The following is a 15,969-nucleotide window of genomic DNA, read 5'->3' on the forward strand; positions in this document are numbered from 1 at the left end:
AACCTGATGAAGGACCCCCGATGGGCTCGAAACTAGTCGGTGCCGCCACCGGACGAATATACGTGAGTATTTAGCCGTTTTCATATCAGTAAAGTTGTATATCCTTGCATTTCATAGGGGCAGAGAAGGTAAAGGTGGTCGAACAAGAACTCAATCTGAAAATTTGACAGAAGGTGAAACTTTAGATAATAAAAATGGAACTGATGGAGGAAATAAAACTGAGAATGGAGAAAAGGGAAAGAAAGGACGACCCAAAAGTCCTTGCGAACCAATAGAGAGTGATCCATATGTGAATATAGAGATTGTAAAATATGGTCGCGATCCAAATAATACATTTAGTTCTGGTAAGTACCACAGACCAAACAAAATACATTCGCTCCTTTTTGAGATTATTAGTTAGTATCATTTGGCACAAAACTATCGTCAGAATGAATAGTGAGGGGACACAAACGTCGACATTTTAGTACGGCTAGTGTTGCGTCAATACACTGCCACATTTACAGATTTTCTTACTAACACTCCGAAGCTATTCCATAAGGAACTTTAAAAATGTATAGACTTGACAGTAACTTTCGATAAGTCACGTGATTATCTCGCGTCAGTTCCATATATTGTTGGAGTTCGCTATGAAATCGCTTTAAGATGCACTTCATCTAACCGGTTACTAAATATTGGGGAGATGGATGCATATACCACGTAACTCCATAACGGCTGATTGGATCTAGATGAAATTTAAAACAGGGATAGATTGTAGTCAATGAAACTTTATTATAATATTTTTAGGTACCATAGTTCGTGTTGCGTGCGGTAAAGGATACGGTTTGAATTTAGATGCGAACGCAACAGCAAAATGTGTTCGAGGAAGATGGAAGCCGGATAAACCGAAATGTGAAATCCGTATGTAAACTGTAACAAATCATAATTTCAAAAAATTCATAACATAAAATTATAAAAAATAAATTTCTGTTCAATAACATATATACTTAAATATTTTATTCTTATTTCATTAGGATTATTATAGGTAACGTTTGAGCAATTTTAACATACTTTTAGAATATTTTTGCACTTTATTATAAATTCATTAGAGTTTGTTAGTTATTTTCTAATTTTTATACCATCTTAGATTTGAATTAAAGCACATTTGCATCATAGAATTACTAATCATCTAATAATTTTATTCCGCTCTTTATTGTTTTTTTCTTCTCAGTTCCATGTCACGTGCCGACTACAGAATATGGCATTTATACAATGGCCCCGGATGGTCAAGCACCTGGACAATTAAGTCTTGGACTGAATCATGGTGAAGATAAAGAATTGAATGAAACAGACCCAGTACCTAACGGACAAGTTGTACATTTCTCTTGTGAATATGGGTACGTAATAACAACAAAAAATGTTATTTATCATTGTAATATTTGTACGTTTGTCTGAAATTGGATACCGCGAAAACGGGAGATTTACGGCTATTATAGCACCGCGTCGACATCACGCCACCTCACGAACTGAGCGCGCCCCGCCTCCGTCCCGGCAATCCGCCCGGCTGCGCGCCCGCCGTAGTTCCCCCGTTCCCTTATTTAGCCGCGAGCCTTGACTTTGTAAACACGCGTACGCGCACGACTGCCGGGACGCCGCCGCTGTCCTAACAACGATGTATTGATTATGATTACGTACTACACTGTAATATTATTCAATTAATTAAAAGTTTTGTCTTCCAAACGGACTGACTATACTATCTAAATTGCAAGAACCTACATTACCGCGAATTATACATTCTTAGGGAATTCCTTTTCAAGAATGTTGGTATTTATTTATAAGGATATTTTAGAAATGGGCAAGAGATTAGCACTGAAATATATATTTTTATTCTTAGTATGTCTGTATATTATTATATTTTTTATATCATATGGTGGCAAACGAGCGAGCGGCCACCTGAAATCGCTGAAATAGCGAAGTGACCCCAAAGACATACGCAATTGCATATGCGTTGCCTACCTTTAATCGACGGAGGAGAGGATGCACAGAAAGAAAATATTTTGCCTTTCCATGCATCCTCTCATCCGGAAAGTCCACTTCCACTTCCCATCCTTTCCTTATAAGAAAAAGGGTGGGAAGGGAAAGAGGACTAAATTAGGTCTCCGGGACGCACACTCATCAGACGAAACGCGGAATTGCTTCCACTTGAGGCGTGTCTTTTGTGTGGTCGTGGTATTTCACCGGGCGAGCCGGGACTATTCATGCGAAGATGTTAAAGCGGGCTCTACCACTGTTAAATTGTATAGTATTTGCATAATTAATTTATAATATATCTTTAGGTACAACGTTCAAGGTCCAACCAATCTTAGATGTTGGCTGGGAGAATGGGCTGTTACCAGTATGCCAGAATGCGTTGCTGGTAAGTTAAAATTATTGATTTTAATTAAAAAAAACATGTTTCGGTGGCTTAGGGGTCAAGCACTTGAAGTGCAATCTACACGTCTCGGGTTCGAATCCCATGCCATGTACCAATGTGTTTTTCGATTTCTGCTTTACATATGTACATTTATCCGACGTTCTTACGGTGAAGGAAAACATCGTGATGAAATTCAAAGATATGTGTGAAGTCAACCAATTCGCATTTATGATATTAGTATGATATAACTCTCTCGTTTCACTTTCTTTTAATCGTTTTTTTAATAATTTTCAGCACCCTGTGAACTTCCCTTACTGCACGGTGCGACGTACGAGGCGGGCTACAGGGCCGGACTTACCGTCGCCCACGCGTCATCAGTGGACATATCGTGTGAACCAGGGAGATCTCCACCTGCCACACTGAACTGTCATCTAGGTCGTTTGCAGCCCACTGTTCATGATTTTTGTAGACCTCTAGGTAAGTTACTTATTGTTTATTTAATTGCTATTAAGCGATATAATAATATCTTAACTAAACTCAACTCAAAGTCGACTTTTTTTTTTATTATTACTAATGAAAGAAGGTTCGTATTCGCTATTCGCAGCGAATCTGACTCGACCGAGACCAACATCAGAATATCAAAGTGGATCAGATATAGTTCGCGAGGATATATCCGAATTAGAACCAGACTTACACGGGAAACCTGTCCTGGAATGCGGACCACCAGCTAGGTAATCAATTTTCCATAATAAAATATGTCAAGATTACGAAATTTTGAATTTCTGTGTCTTATTATCGATTTCTACTGTGATACTTTAATTGGCACATTGTCTGTCTCTGTTTCATCAAAGAGATTTTGAGAGATAACAATATGATGAAATCTTATTCTTCTTCTATATTTCGAATTCTAAATGCTGGCAGAAAAGATTTCTAGATATCCGTGAATTTCAACTGTCGTTAAACAAAAGAATAACAATAATCTCTGTTGTTTTCTAAGAGACTGATAGGGATGGATATATTGCTGCTAAAATGGTTATTACGTTATGACAGTGGAAACTAACCGTACACAATTTCATTATGTATCCGTGCTTTCATTGTAGCTTTGATGTGATTTGATTTTGTTTTTATTTTCTTTACACCTCATTACAATTTATTTTATCTGTGACAACTAACCTGCTGCCTATAAAAAAAATATCATTGAATCATAAGCAATCGATTGATATTATGCTTTTGACGCGTTATTTTGTTAATTTATTATTTGTTTGCTTTACTTAACTATTCAAAATTATTGAGAAGCAAATTGTACTAATCCGGCATCCTTACGGCGAAGAAAAACATTGCAACAACAACGTATGGAGTCAGTCAATCCGCATTTGATGTCGTGGTCTAGTAAAGTTTAATCTCGAGACTTCGAACCTAAGTTTATGAAGATGAAATGTAATTATATTGAATAAGTACCGTGAAAACCACAGTTTGCTTCTTGATACATGATACATCCAATAAAAATGGGATGGACAAGAAAAAAATAATATTTTTGCAAAGAGTCTGCGTTTCTTATTTGCTGACTGGGAAGACTGAAGGGAACCCAGGCGGTCAGGGATGCCAAGCCCTGGTGAGAGCCTTATAGGTTCGGAATTTTACTTAACTTGTTCTTTATTCGAATCATCGTCTATAGATTACCATTAACATCATTATTAATAATCATCTCGACTAAATAAAAACGACTGCATTCACTTATAGATAGTCTAGTGTCAGTATCAACTAATTTGGAGCCCTCGAGGGCCCTTATTGAGTCGAACTAGGATTAATTCGCGGTCCTAGTCCGTCCCTGTGGCCCCCAATGGCCTTTAACTAGTTGGTGTCGACACCGGCTTAAATATACGTGTGTGTTGCTGTTTTAAGTTCATAATAATGTCTCACGAAATTTTAAATAATATAATAATCATATCGATTTGACTTTCAAATTCATATCATTGAAATCAGTATTTCTTTCTATTCTAATTAAACGTTATTATAACGATATAGAGAAATCCTCAGATAGCAGGGCTTAGTAATTGTTAATGTTATTTTTAAATCATCGAATTTATAAGAAAGTTTTAAGCAGCTGTGTTATTATTGGCTGTATATTTGCTTTTTAATTTCTCTGTCTTGGCCGGGCTTAAGTTATTTTGCTGTCTTAAAGTCTTTGTCTAGTGCATGTTTATGGAAACAAGCAACATTTTCCATGTCTCTTTTTTTTAATTTAGGAACTTTCATGTGATAACTTAAGTCTATGAATTCTTAATATCTTTTCAAATTTTTCAAATATTGTTTAGGGTACAAGGTACACTGGTATACCGAGATGGAACAGAAGTAGATGGGTCTTTAGGTCTGGAAGGTTACCCGCACGGTACAGAAATAACGTTTAGATGCATTGCCTCTATCATGGGAGAGAAGACGACTTGGAAATTGATTTGCGAACATGGTGATTGGGTCGGCAAAAGCTTTAACTGTGGTAAGTGGTATGCGTTATTCAAAATCAACGACCAGACAACGTACAGTCAGCGTCAGTATTTATGACGCTGACTGTACAAACTATTCTCAACGACAACTGAGAATTTTTGAATTCCTTATTTGAAAAATGTGAATTTTCTACTCTATTTGTGTGCCAACCTCTTACTATTACGTCCATTCTTATCATTTAATATAATTCTAATGAATTTGTTTATGGTTGACGTCATGTCCTAATACATCTCTGTCCCTTGAGCCTAGCACGAATATTTGAGACAAGCGCATTCGTATTGTCATTGTGAATTATGTAAAAATTAATATAAGATTTTTTGTATACATTAAAAATTTAGTACAATTTTTTACGGAGACGAAACGATGACACTTGTCACAAATATTCATGCTAGGCCCACTGACGACATTTAATATAGTTCTTAAATTGTTCATAATAGTAAGAAGTAAAGTTGGTTATGGTTTTACAGAAGAATTAGAAGCACAAAGCGAGGAGTTACTTAGCAACAACAGCTGTACATTCAGGAATGAGGAGCCGCACGTCGTGTCCTTCTTCAATGATCTAGAAATCACAGAAACTGTTGATTTTCCACCTGGATCTGTCATCATTTCCAGGTACAAATGCACAAGAAACCCTTTTACTTAAATACAAACTCTGTTCCGTTGTAAAACGAAACAAAACTTAAATTGCGCACTAATTTTCAATCTTCAAAAAGAGATGAAAGGTTGACAGAAATATTTTGTTAAAAAAATATGTATATATTAATGCAATACATGATGAGGACTTCTTCTATTTCAAGAATTCATGTGTAACTTAATAATTTCAGATGTAGCGACATAGGAAAATATGCAATGTCAGGGTCCCAAACTAGGAAGTGCATAGGCGGTACATGGGATGGAGTTAAACCGACATGCTTTGGTCTGAACCAAGAAAATGATTATGCCAGTAAGTTGCATTACGTCATCAACCTGCCATTATCCCCACGTAGGGTTCGCACAGTATGTACTCCTCCATACATCTCTATCAGCCGTCATATTTAAATCCACTCCCTTTTTACGCATATTCTCTTTCACGAAATCCAACCACACTTTCTTTGGTCCTCCCAAATTATATGGTTTGTAAGATAAGATCTTTTGTGTCGGCTCACCTAATTTTGACAATTTAGGTGTCTAATTCTTCCTCTGACTGTCATAAGGAATATTTGACCCTTTTTTCAGTGGAGAAACCCCCAACAATATTGTTCCGGCACTCTCAGGGTCCTATCGCTCAGACCAACGACGGCAAACTGCTCATCTACCCAGGCACAGTGCTTCACATGGAATGTCTTTGGATGAGGAGATTCGGCAATCCCAAGTGGAACGTCACGCATTACATACCAGAGTAAGTATAGTGGTAAATTGAAGGAAACTTTCTGATAGTGAACTGACACTCCCAAGTTGTTCCCTTGGACACTTTCACGTGGATTGTACGTTGTTGTTTCAAGTCCTGAACGTAAGTACCAAGAAGGCTGGACGACGGATCCAGGGCGGGATAGTCAGTTGGAGTACCGGCTCAGTATCCTAGGCGCGGTGAAGGAGGACTCCGGCATTTACCGCTGTGAGACACCCGCGCGACAGAGCCATCAAGTAGAAATCATTGTCGAAGGTAACAAGGCAACTTTTTTATCTTCCATTTACTTCAGTAAATTGAAGTGTTTGTATATCTTTAATGAAATAAATTACTATACTAATTTTGTTTCCAGATGTCCACTGCCCACCCCTGCCGATCAGAAGAGGTCTAGTTGCCAGCGGTGTTGGGACTCGCCTAGGTACAGAGATCAGGTTCTCCTGCGCCAACGGCAACGCACTGCTAGGCGCCCACGTGCTCACCTGCAGGGCATCGGGCAACTGGAGTGCGCCCTTACCTGTTTGTGAAAGCAAGTATATTCGTAACTTAATATTAAGTATATATAATTACCCGAGAATGTCTGTGCATACACTTAAGAAGAAAAGACTTTGATTTTTAAAGAACTTTTATCTTCAGGCGTAGAATGTGGTGATGTGGTCCACGATAGTCCTCTCAACGAGGGCGAGCGGCGGCCGCGGGTGACCGTGGTCTCCCGAGGCGTGGGAGGCAGGGCCGCATTCTCTTGCGCTCCGGGCTGGGCGCTCAGCGGCGCCGCGGAGACTGTGTGTCTACCAGCTGCTGATTGGTCCAAGCCGTTCCCAGTTTGTAAAGGTTGGTACATTGTATAATATGAGATAAAATGTGGCTGGAAAACTATGTGAAAGAAGACCAATCATTCTAACACCTTGGCTTGCAAGTCGCAAGACGTTGGTCTTTGAGACCATACTGTAATAATTTCTGTAGAAATGTATATCATCCTTCTTAATGATCATTTTGTTCTCTTGATCTTCTTCAGAGGTATCCTGTCCAGCTCTCCCTCCGCCTGCATCAGGTTACGTACTGGGTCGCGCGCCGTACCGAGCTGGTGACGTTCTCCAATTCCATTGCAACCCAGAGCACACGCTACACGGCAGACCCATCCTTGTGTGTCAGGACAGCGGCCGGTGGAGCGACAAGCCGCCCACTTGTGAGTAATGTATTAACGCTTATGAAATAAATGTATTTGAAACAACGCAGCATTTTAATCTATCGCTTTATTTTATGTTGCCCCCATAAACTAACATCAAGTCTTTCGTAACGTTATTAGTTACAAATTAATAACTTCCTTTGTAAATTAATTAAGTACATCTTGTTTCAACTAACTAACCGTGGGTTTCTGATACCAAACCGTTTAAAACATATTGTTATCTCTATTTTGTCAAAGATAATGACAAGGATGACGATATGTTTTATACACAGATTTATCTATTTAATAACACTAAATAATAGATCATAAAACATATAACAATGTTAAATATTTCCGGAGAATTTTCAAAATCTCTGTATTTAACTTCATCACATCGCTTCTATTAAGGCTTTAACTAGTGCTTTTTCTTTACTAAGTGTTGTCTGTGTGTTTGGCTTCGTAATTGCTAATATACTAACAAAATATATAAACTACAGGCCATCATATTCTAACCTAAAAAAACATCTCATCATAATAAAATCTGTAACCTAACCTAACATAACCTAACATCAAATTGGCTTTTAAACCTATAAATTTATTACAAAGGTGCGCAAGCGTGCACATATCCCGGAACGACAATATCAGGTCGCATGTCGTCTGTCAAGTTCTACTACAAGATAGGAGAGACTGTCTCTTTCACATGCGAGCCTGGATACAGGATTAAAGGAGCACCGATGTTACGATGTCTTAAGTAAGTTTATTCATAATTTATGTACATAGAAAAACATGATTTATTTAGTTAACAGACGAAAAAAGCCTGGCTGAATACAATTTATAATACTAGGTTAACGAATACCGATAGAATAAAACCTCATTTGTCAAAATCTGTTTGGTCGTTTATTCTACAAGCAGTAACACAGATGTCTATAAATGTATAGGCGATTGTTTGGATGTGACCGCTTTTGCTTGGTTACGTTTTATACGCGCGTTGATGTTACGTGACAGATAATTTTATCTTTATTATTAGTTCGTATCCACTCCACCGCCACCATCAGCGCCAAAATGGCGAACATCAAATTGGCACAAAATACCGCGTCTTATAGCCAGTTTTAATAGAGGCAAATGGGCGGTAATAATATAACTGAGATTCTTAAAAACTAGTTGTATGTACAAGAGAAAAACTCCTTTAAGTCACTCGGGTAAAAGAAGTAGATTCATAAAAATTACTGGTTTTTAAATGTAAAATTATAATTATTTTACTTCTAATCTTACTATTATAAATGCCAGAAAAATTGGCGTACATAAATGTAGAACACAGTCTAGAAGAAGACGGACGGACGGTGACGTAATCGACAGCTAGTATGACTAATGAAAAAATTACATTTCAGGAATAGAAAATGGTCAAACGCTATACCATTATGTACGCCGATTACAAACTACACATCATCCGAATCCGTCATGTTGAATGGTGACATCGACGCCATGTTGTCTGACGCCGCTGTCAGTGTCATTCCAGACATCTTGCGGACGCGCGAAACGCCCGCCATCTTGACACCGCAGAGTCTAAAAGCCGCCATGACACGAGTTGCTGCAACTAGATTACTCCGCAGAGCGTCTATTGAAACATATAAAAATAGAATTTCAAAAGTAAATAGATTATTACGCAGAGATTATGAAAGATAATTTTAATTATTAATTTAGTGGTATTAAAACAAAATGGCGTCTAATTTTTCTTCGTACAAATGCTCAATATTATTTTCTTTTGTTTTTAATTTATAACCAGATATAAATGTATTAGAACTTACTTAAGACTTATTTTGATATGTTTTTCTTGCATTTAAATAATATAATCGTTAAATTTTGAATATTGTGTTAAACTTTAATATGAAATTAAATACAAAATTGAAGACTTATTCTTTAACTTTCTAGTTAAAATTTAAATAACCAAAGATATCAAATGCATGACCACAAACCTGTCAAGACTAGTTTATCCGTTTAAAAAAAATTGGAGAAAATAATATTATAAAAATAAAAAACATAATTCAAGAGTAATATTCTGAAATTGTACATTTTAACTATATTTTCAACTTCAATATACCTTCATTAGATTACTTTTACGTCCTTAATATTAATAAATTTAAATATATGGATTTGATGTTAATATATATATGTATTTAATAAGAACATTTAATATATTATAAGTTAATTATATCATCGTTATCATCATCACTATACGTCCCCACTGAGGGGCTCGGAGCCTACCCTAAGTTAGGCGTAACTAGGCCATAGTCAACCACGCTGGCCAAGTGCGGGTTGGTTGACTTCACACATATCTTTGAATTTATTCTCAGATATGTGCAGCATCACGATGTTTTCCTTCACCGTAAGAACGTCGGATAAATGTACATATGTAAATCGGAAATCGAAAAACACATTGGTACATGGCGGGATTCGAACCCAGGAACTGCAGATTGCAAGTCAAGTGCTTGACCTCTGGACCACCGACGCTCAACTTAATTATATATCATATAAAATGTAACATTATTTCTCATTTTACATCACAGGGGACCGAAGAGCTGGCAGCTATCTCGGTCAAAGAATTAGTTTAGCTGTACAGAGGGGGAACGCTGCCAGTATCTTCGGGACCTTGCCTAAAGGGACTCCTTTTAATAACATATTTTAGTGAATTATTCGTTTTTTTTTTAATACTTTATTTTATATCATAGTTTAACATTTGTAAATAATCTTGCTTCGCCAAAGATATAGAATAATAAATAGTCCATTTCATTAATTAAGTAGTTTTAATAATTAAATATTATATTATTAATAATATAATTCTGTTTATTCTTTAGGAAATCTGTAGTTTACATGTTTCAAATGCTCTGTTATACGACGCACAAATATATAGACGCATAAAAATTATTACATAAGGGGACGTCCTTAAATTATGTGAGGTCTTATTTTTAATTCTCTGCTCCTCCCTCCCAACTGGTGAGATGTCGTGAGATTTTATTCAATCCCCTCCCCCCCTTCCTCACACTCATTCACACCAAGATTTTTCAAAATGAGTTATATTAACGCGTTGGATTGTTATTGTAAAAGAAAAAAAAACCGCATCGTGCTTTTGTTTTTTATGTTTCAATCAGAAAAAAAATTGCGTGATATTTGCCGAGATTACTATCTCCAACGTAAGATTAGATGAGATCTGACTCGACCCCCTCCCCCCTTAAGCACCTCACGTAATTTACGTACGCCCCCTAATACTAACAAACAGCTCTAGAAATATATTTTAATAAAGGTGCTTACAAGTTAAGCCTGTGTACATCAATGCAATCGCGAAATTATATTAATCAGTGGGGTTAGACAAAGTGCATTCGCTCCGAAGCAATTCCATAATGAACTTTAAAGAACTGACAATGACAGTTAGTTCCATACATTTTTGAAGTTCGTTAGAATTCGCTTCGTAGCGAATGGATTTTAACTAACCCCAGTGTAATGTGGGCGCACCTTTATTTGACAAAATATATGAATAGAGTTGTTAATATATTCTAGCATATCAGACGCATATCTCCCACATAAATACATGTCAAAATTATGTATAAATTTTACAGTACATATTAATAATTATTCTGTCCTTAAAAAAATAAACAACGATTTAAATATTAACAACTTGTTTTATTTAATAGGTTTATCGTATAATTAAATATATTAGAAAAACAAACGCCTTTAAAATTAATATAGCAATGTTAACAATACGCGGATCGCGTCAAATTACATTGTCAAAAATCAAAAATTTTAATTATAATTTCGAGATTCCAAAGATCCCTTTGTCTATAAAATTAATGTTTACATAAAAAAAAATTGTTTATACATTATTTTCCTTTTTCAAACATCGTCAATTCATCGGAATTTGCACAAAAACATGAACCAAATAAGTCGTAGCTTCATAATATGCACTTAATTAGTAACTATAAAACTTGAAGAAACGATGTAAACTAGTCGTAAGTTTTTATCAACACATTTTCTACATACCGACCTACATGCGCTCTGACGATCACAAAAACGATAATTCCAACAATGTATGCCTCAAGATAAACTCGTATTCAATAAGCAATAAGAAATATGGCGGGAAAATAGATTCAAAATGGAGACATTTGGCGGGAATTTGTTCGCAGTACATTTGTAATTCTTCTCGATATTACTCCTGGAAGAGATTTTAAAAACAACTTAATATAATCTTACTAATATTATACATGCGAATGTTTGGATGGATGGATGTTTGTTAGAAGATATCTTCAGCACGGCTGTATGGATCATGGATGTGTCACCTTTGTAGACCATAGCCTAGAACGAACCTAAGAACCTACCGAAGAACACATAGGCTACTAATTAAGTTTTTTCTATAATTCCGCGCGAACAATTTCGAGGGCGAAGAAAGCTAGTTCGATGTAATTTCATTAAAATGAAAATAGTCAAAATGACCAAAAAGGCGGGCAAAAAATTGTTCACTGTAGCCAAAATTGCTGCCAACATAGAGAAACATATTATCTCTCTTCGAAAATCCTGAGGACAATAAAAAAATTCTACGTGTGTTTCGACAATGGGTACTCAGAGTAATTTAATCAATCAGTTCCCAGTCAATACTAGGTACTACATACAGGTAATTAAGTTTTGTGACCGTAACCCATCACAGATCGTCAGTTGAGCGCGCGCAGCGCTGTTGTTCAGACGTGTGTCACGTGTATTAAGCGCGCCATTTTTACGACTCAAAAAAATAAAGTTCTGTATTTAGTGCAGTGGTTAAGTGATTGTGTTGTGTTTAATGATAAGCCTTTAAGGTGGGTTAATTGTTTTTTTCATTATACAGACATTTGTAACGCAATTATGCCAATCTACCTGCGTATTTCGTTTTATAGATTTTAGTGTGTTTCTACCTAATATATAAGTTAAAGGACGTTTAGATAAAATTATGTTTTTCATACTTTAGTAAAGAATTTATATATTTTTTTCAAGAGTTAAAAGAGTAGAATCTTTATTAAAATTGCCAAATAAACATTGAGCATGTAAGAATAGATCAGTAGAAACAAAATAGGTGTGCCATGGTCATTCCTATCTCTGCCTACCTTTATTACATATAGATTGTTAATTATTGAAAATGTTTGTATGATATCCTGCTGTGTTGTCTTGATCCGTTATTTTATAGGCATGTTACCGGTTCGTAAAACCGAATTCTTAGGTCAAATAACATGACCCTTAAATAATTTGAACATAACTTGGAATTAATTAAAACTTATCGTATGAAATTAATATATTTTTTAGAATTTTTTATGTACATTTATACGATGTTCTTACGGTGAAGGAATATATCGTGATGGTGCACATATCTGAGAAGAAATTCAAAGATATGTGTGAAAACTAACTCTTTTTTTTTATATATCATAAGGTGGCAAACGAGCGAGCGGCCACCTGATATCGCTGAAATAGCGAAGTGACCGTTGCCCATAGACATACGCAATTGCATATGCGTTGCCGACCTTTAATCGATGGAGGAGAGGATGCACAGAATGAATACATTTTCCCCTTCCATGCATCCTCTCATGCAGAAAATCCACTTCCACTTCCCATCCTTTCCTTATGAGAAAAAGGGTGGGAAGGGAAAGAGGACTAAATCAGGCATCCGGTACGCACACTCTTTAGACGAAACGCGGAATATCTTCCACTTCACGCCTGTCTTCTGTGTGGTCGTGGTATTTCACCGGGCGAGCCTAGGCGCCTCTATGCGAGCGTTGACTATGGTTTATCATCCTAACAGTATAGAATTTAGCCCAATACATGTATGCAGTTACAATACGTCATATAAAGATGGAATCTTAAATACGACACTGCGAATGTTCACTCGAAAACATTAGACGTGCAAAAAGTGCATTAACATAATAAATACGTTATAAATTATTTCCAAGGTTATTTACAATACTTTAAAGATAATTATGTTGCTTAGTTTCACACGTGGCTGCCACAGAGTTAATTAGGAATGAGTTTTTATATGAATGATTGAATTATTTATATCTTTATTATATTTAACGTCAGTTTCCACTGTTGTTTAGCATGTGTTTCGATTAAGAAACACTTGTATTTTACAGTGGTAGAGCCCGCTTTAACATCTTCTCACGAATAGGCCCGGCTCGCCCGGTGAAATATCACGACCACACAGAAGACAGGCGTGAAGTGGAAGCAAGTCCGCGTTTCGTCTGATGAGTGTGCGTCCCGGAGGCCAAAATTAGTCCTCTTTCCCTTCCCGTCATATTTCTTATAAGGAAAGGATGGGAAGTGGAAGAGGACTTTCCGGATGAGAGGATGCATGGAAAGGGAAAATATTTTCTTTCTGTGCATCCTCTTCTCCGTCGATTAAAGGTTGGCAACGCATATGCAATTGCGTATGTCTATGGGCGACGGTCACTTCGCTATTTCAGCGATTTCAGTGGCCGCTCGCTCGTTTGCCACCTTGTGATATAAAAAAAATACAATATTGTTTAATAGTGTCTGGTATTGCTGATGTCTATGGGCGTCGTTGAACACCTCGGTGTTCTCGCCGTTCGTTTGCCCATTTCTGTTATAAAAAAAATTGTGTTACAGCCCAATAAGCCTGGGACCTTATTTTAGTTTACGTTCCGTTTCTAATCTTTTCTTAGGAAGTACATTAGGTAGAAGAACGTCTCTATTCTACGCGTCGCTTCCTCCATAGACTAAAAGTAGGCAACGCATCTGCAGATGTCTATGAGCAATGCTTCGCTATTTCAGCGAATCCAGCGTGATTCCATAACGAAATCAAAAATGTATAGAAGAAGAAAGTTGTTGTCAATTTTATACATTTATGAAGTTCTTTATGGAATAGCTTCGGAGCGAATGCACTTTGTCTAGTCCCCTGTAAGCTGCTTGTTCGTTTACCACCTTATAATATAACAAAAAAAAATAGTATCTGTGTTGACATAAGAATGAGATTTAATGTTGATTGTATCAGTGGAAACGTTCAAAAACATGTCAATGCTTCGCCTACCTTTGTCGGATGTGCAAACTATTAGCAAGTCGCTAATCAGATGCAATGTAAACGCAGAGATGCAAATGTTTTTTATTAACGAAATATTCACCTCTATATACATCTTCAGGATATTTGTTACCGTCCGCGTGAATTAAAAAAATACTCCCACCTGTACCCCATGGGTTCTTCCAGACTATGTTCGAGATCCATGCAACAGTTCTGGAGATAACTTCTAATAAACATCGGAATTAAAAAAACAAAATTAATAGTCTATGTCTTCTTCCACATTATGTTCTATACGTATGCCAAATTTCATCGAGAACCGTTCAGCTTTTCTGAAGATACAACTTCAAACAAACATCCATCTAAACATTCGCATTTATAATATTACTAGCGATCCCCCAACCGTCCATCCTTTCGCATTTATAATATTAGTAAGAAGTAAGACAAAGGGGAAATGTTTAATGTTTGTTTGCATTTTAAAGGCTCCGAAAGCACTGAAGCAATTCTACACTATCCCAGGATAATATAAGCTTTATCTATTACTAGATTTTTAACTCTGCGCGAACGAAGTCTCAGGAAGTAGCTAGTGTTATATAGCTATGTTAAAATAATAACATAACCAAAAGTTTACAGTTCCACACCTATTGGTCTTTATTGGTTTGAATGAAAATGTGTTTGAGAAGTTCAGTGGAAATTCTCCTTAATGCTACACGTGTGCAGTTTAAGCTATCAGTACTTAAGTTATATTGGATTCAAGGCACGAGTTTATTACATAATGGCCGGTTGATGGCGCTCTAGTCGTGAGTTCAAATCTAATTAAAACATTCAATTGTTTACGAAGCATTTGCTGGATAGTTAGTTCTTTTATTTGATGAATCATCAGCTCACTATACATCCCCACTGAGGAGCTCGGAGCCTACCCTAAGTTAGGTGACTAGGCCATAGTCAAGCACAGTGCGGGTTGACTTCACACTTATTGAATTTCTTCTCAGATATGTGTAGGCATTACGATGTCTTCCTTTAACGTAAGAACGTCGGATAAATGTACATATGTAAATCGAATAACACATTGGTACGTGGCGGGATTCGAACCCAGGACATGCAGATTACAAATCAAGTGCTTTAACCCCTGAGCCACCGACACTACTTTATAAGGTTCATATTTCACTATTATATACTAAGCGATATGTTTTAGCAATAACAACATTTGCTTACTTAATATGTATAAAATTACATTTGTATTATTTAAAAATTTATGTTGGTACTGCCAACTGTTCTAGTTTCGTTTAATTTGTTTACTAGTCAATAAAGTTAAACCTTTTAACACATTCACACACTGAAAGTATTGATTAGTAAACAAATAAAACAACAGGTCCTGGGTTCCAATCCCGCCAGGTACCAATGTGTTTTTCGATTTCCGATTTACATATGTACATTTACCCGACGTTCTTACGTTGAAGGAAAACATCGTGATGCAACCTGCACATATC

At 36.5% G+C, this 15,969-nt stretch overlaps 2 protein-coding genes across 7 annotated transcripts in view; both read left to right on the top strand.

The window, feature by feature from the left end:
* Hasp (Hig-anchoring scaffold protein) overlaps positions 1 to 9,155 on the top strand; it is a 64,896-nt gene extending 55,741 nt beyond the window's left edge. For 2 of the 4 annotated variants that reach the window (XM_013310321.1, XM_013310324.1), the window contains exons 16-32: positions 118 to 344; positions 784 to 897; positions 1,208 to 1,373; positions 2,313 to 2,392; positions 2,684 to 2,866; positions 2,973 to 3,120; positions 3,963 to 4,001; positions 4,705 to 4,883; positions 5,359 to 5,503; positions 5,716 to 5,834; positions 6,107 to 6,269; positions 6,373 to 6,533; positions 6,631 to 6,804; positions 6,912 to 7,106; positions 7,291 to 7,461; positions 8,047 to 8,191; positions 8,829 to 9,155. In XM_013310321.1, coding sequence (XP_013165775.1) covers positions 118 to 344; positions 784 to 897; positions 1,208 to 1,373; positions 2,313 to 2,392; positions 2,684 to 2,866; positions 2,973 to 3,120; positions 3,963 to 4,001; positions 4,705 to 4,883; positions 5,359 to 5,503; positions 5,716 to 5,834; positions 6,107 to 6,269; positions 6,373 to 6,533; positions 6,631 to 6,804; positions 6,912 to 7,106; positions 7,291 to 7,461; positions 8,047 to 8,191; positions 8,829 to 9,123 — 2,704 coding nt within the window. In that variant the 3' untranslated portion in view covers positions 9,124 to 9,155. The remainder of the gene's footprint in view (positions 1 to 117; positions 345 to 783; positions 898 to 1,207; positions 1,374 to 2,312; positions 2,393 to 2,683; positions 2,867 to 2,972; positions 3,121 to 3,962; positions 4,002 to 4,704; positions 4,884 to 5,358; positions 5,504 to 5,715; positions 5,835 to 6,106; positions 6,270 to 6,372; positions 6,534 to 6,630; positions 6,805 to 6,911; positions 7,107 to 7,290; positions 7,462 to 8,046; positions 8,192 to 8,828) is intronic. The other 2 variants (XM_013310322.1, XM_013310323.1) reach the window with 2 other exon arrangements.
* Positions 9,156 to 12,122: 2,967 nt separating this feature from the next.
* The window catches only part of Rhp (GTP-Rho-binding protein rhophilin), a 58,737-nt gene continuing 54,890 nt past the window's right edge, over positions 12,123 to 15,969 (top strand). For all 3 annotated transcript variants that reach the window (XM_013310274.1, XM_013310275.1, XM_013310276.1), the window contains exon 1: positions 12,123 to 12,278. The gene's annotated coding sequence lies outside the window, so the exon portion shown is untranslated. The remainder of the gene's footprint in view (positions 12,279 to 15,969) is intronic.

This window comes from Papilio xuthus, unplaced genomic scaffold, assembly GCF_000836235.2.
Source record: "Papilio xuthus unplaced genomic scaffold, Pxut_1.1 DF827756.1, whole genome shotgun sequence".
NCBI classification, from domain to species: Eukaryota; Metazoa; Arthropoda; class Insecta; order Lepidoptera; family Papilionidae; genus Papilio; species Papilio xuthus.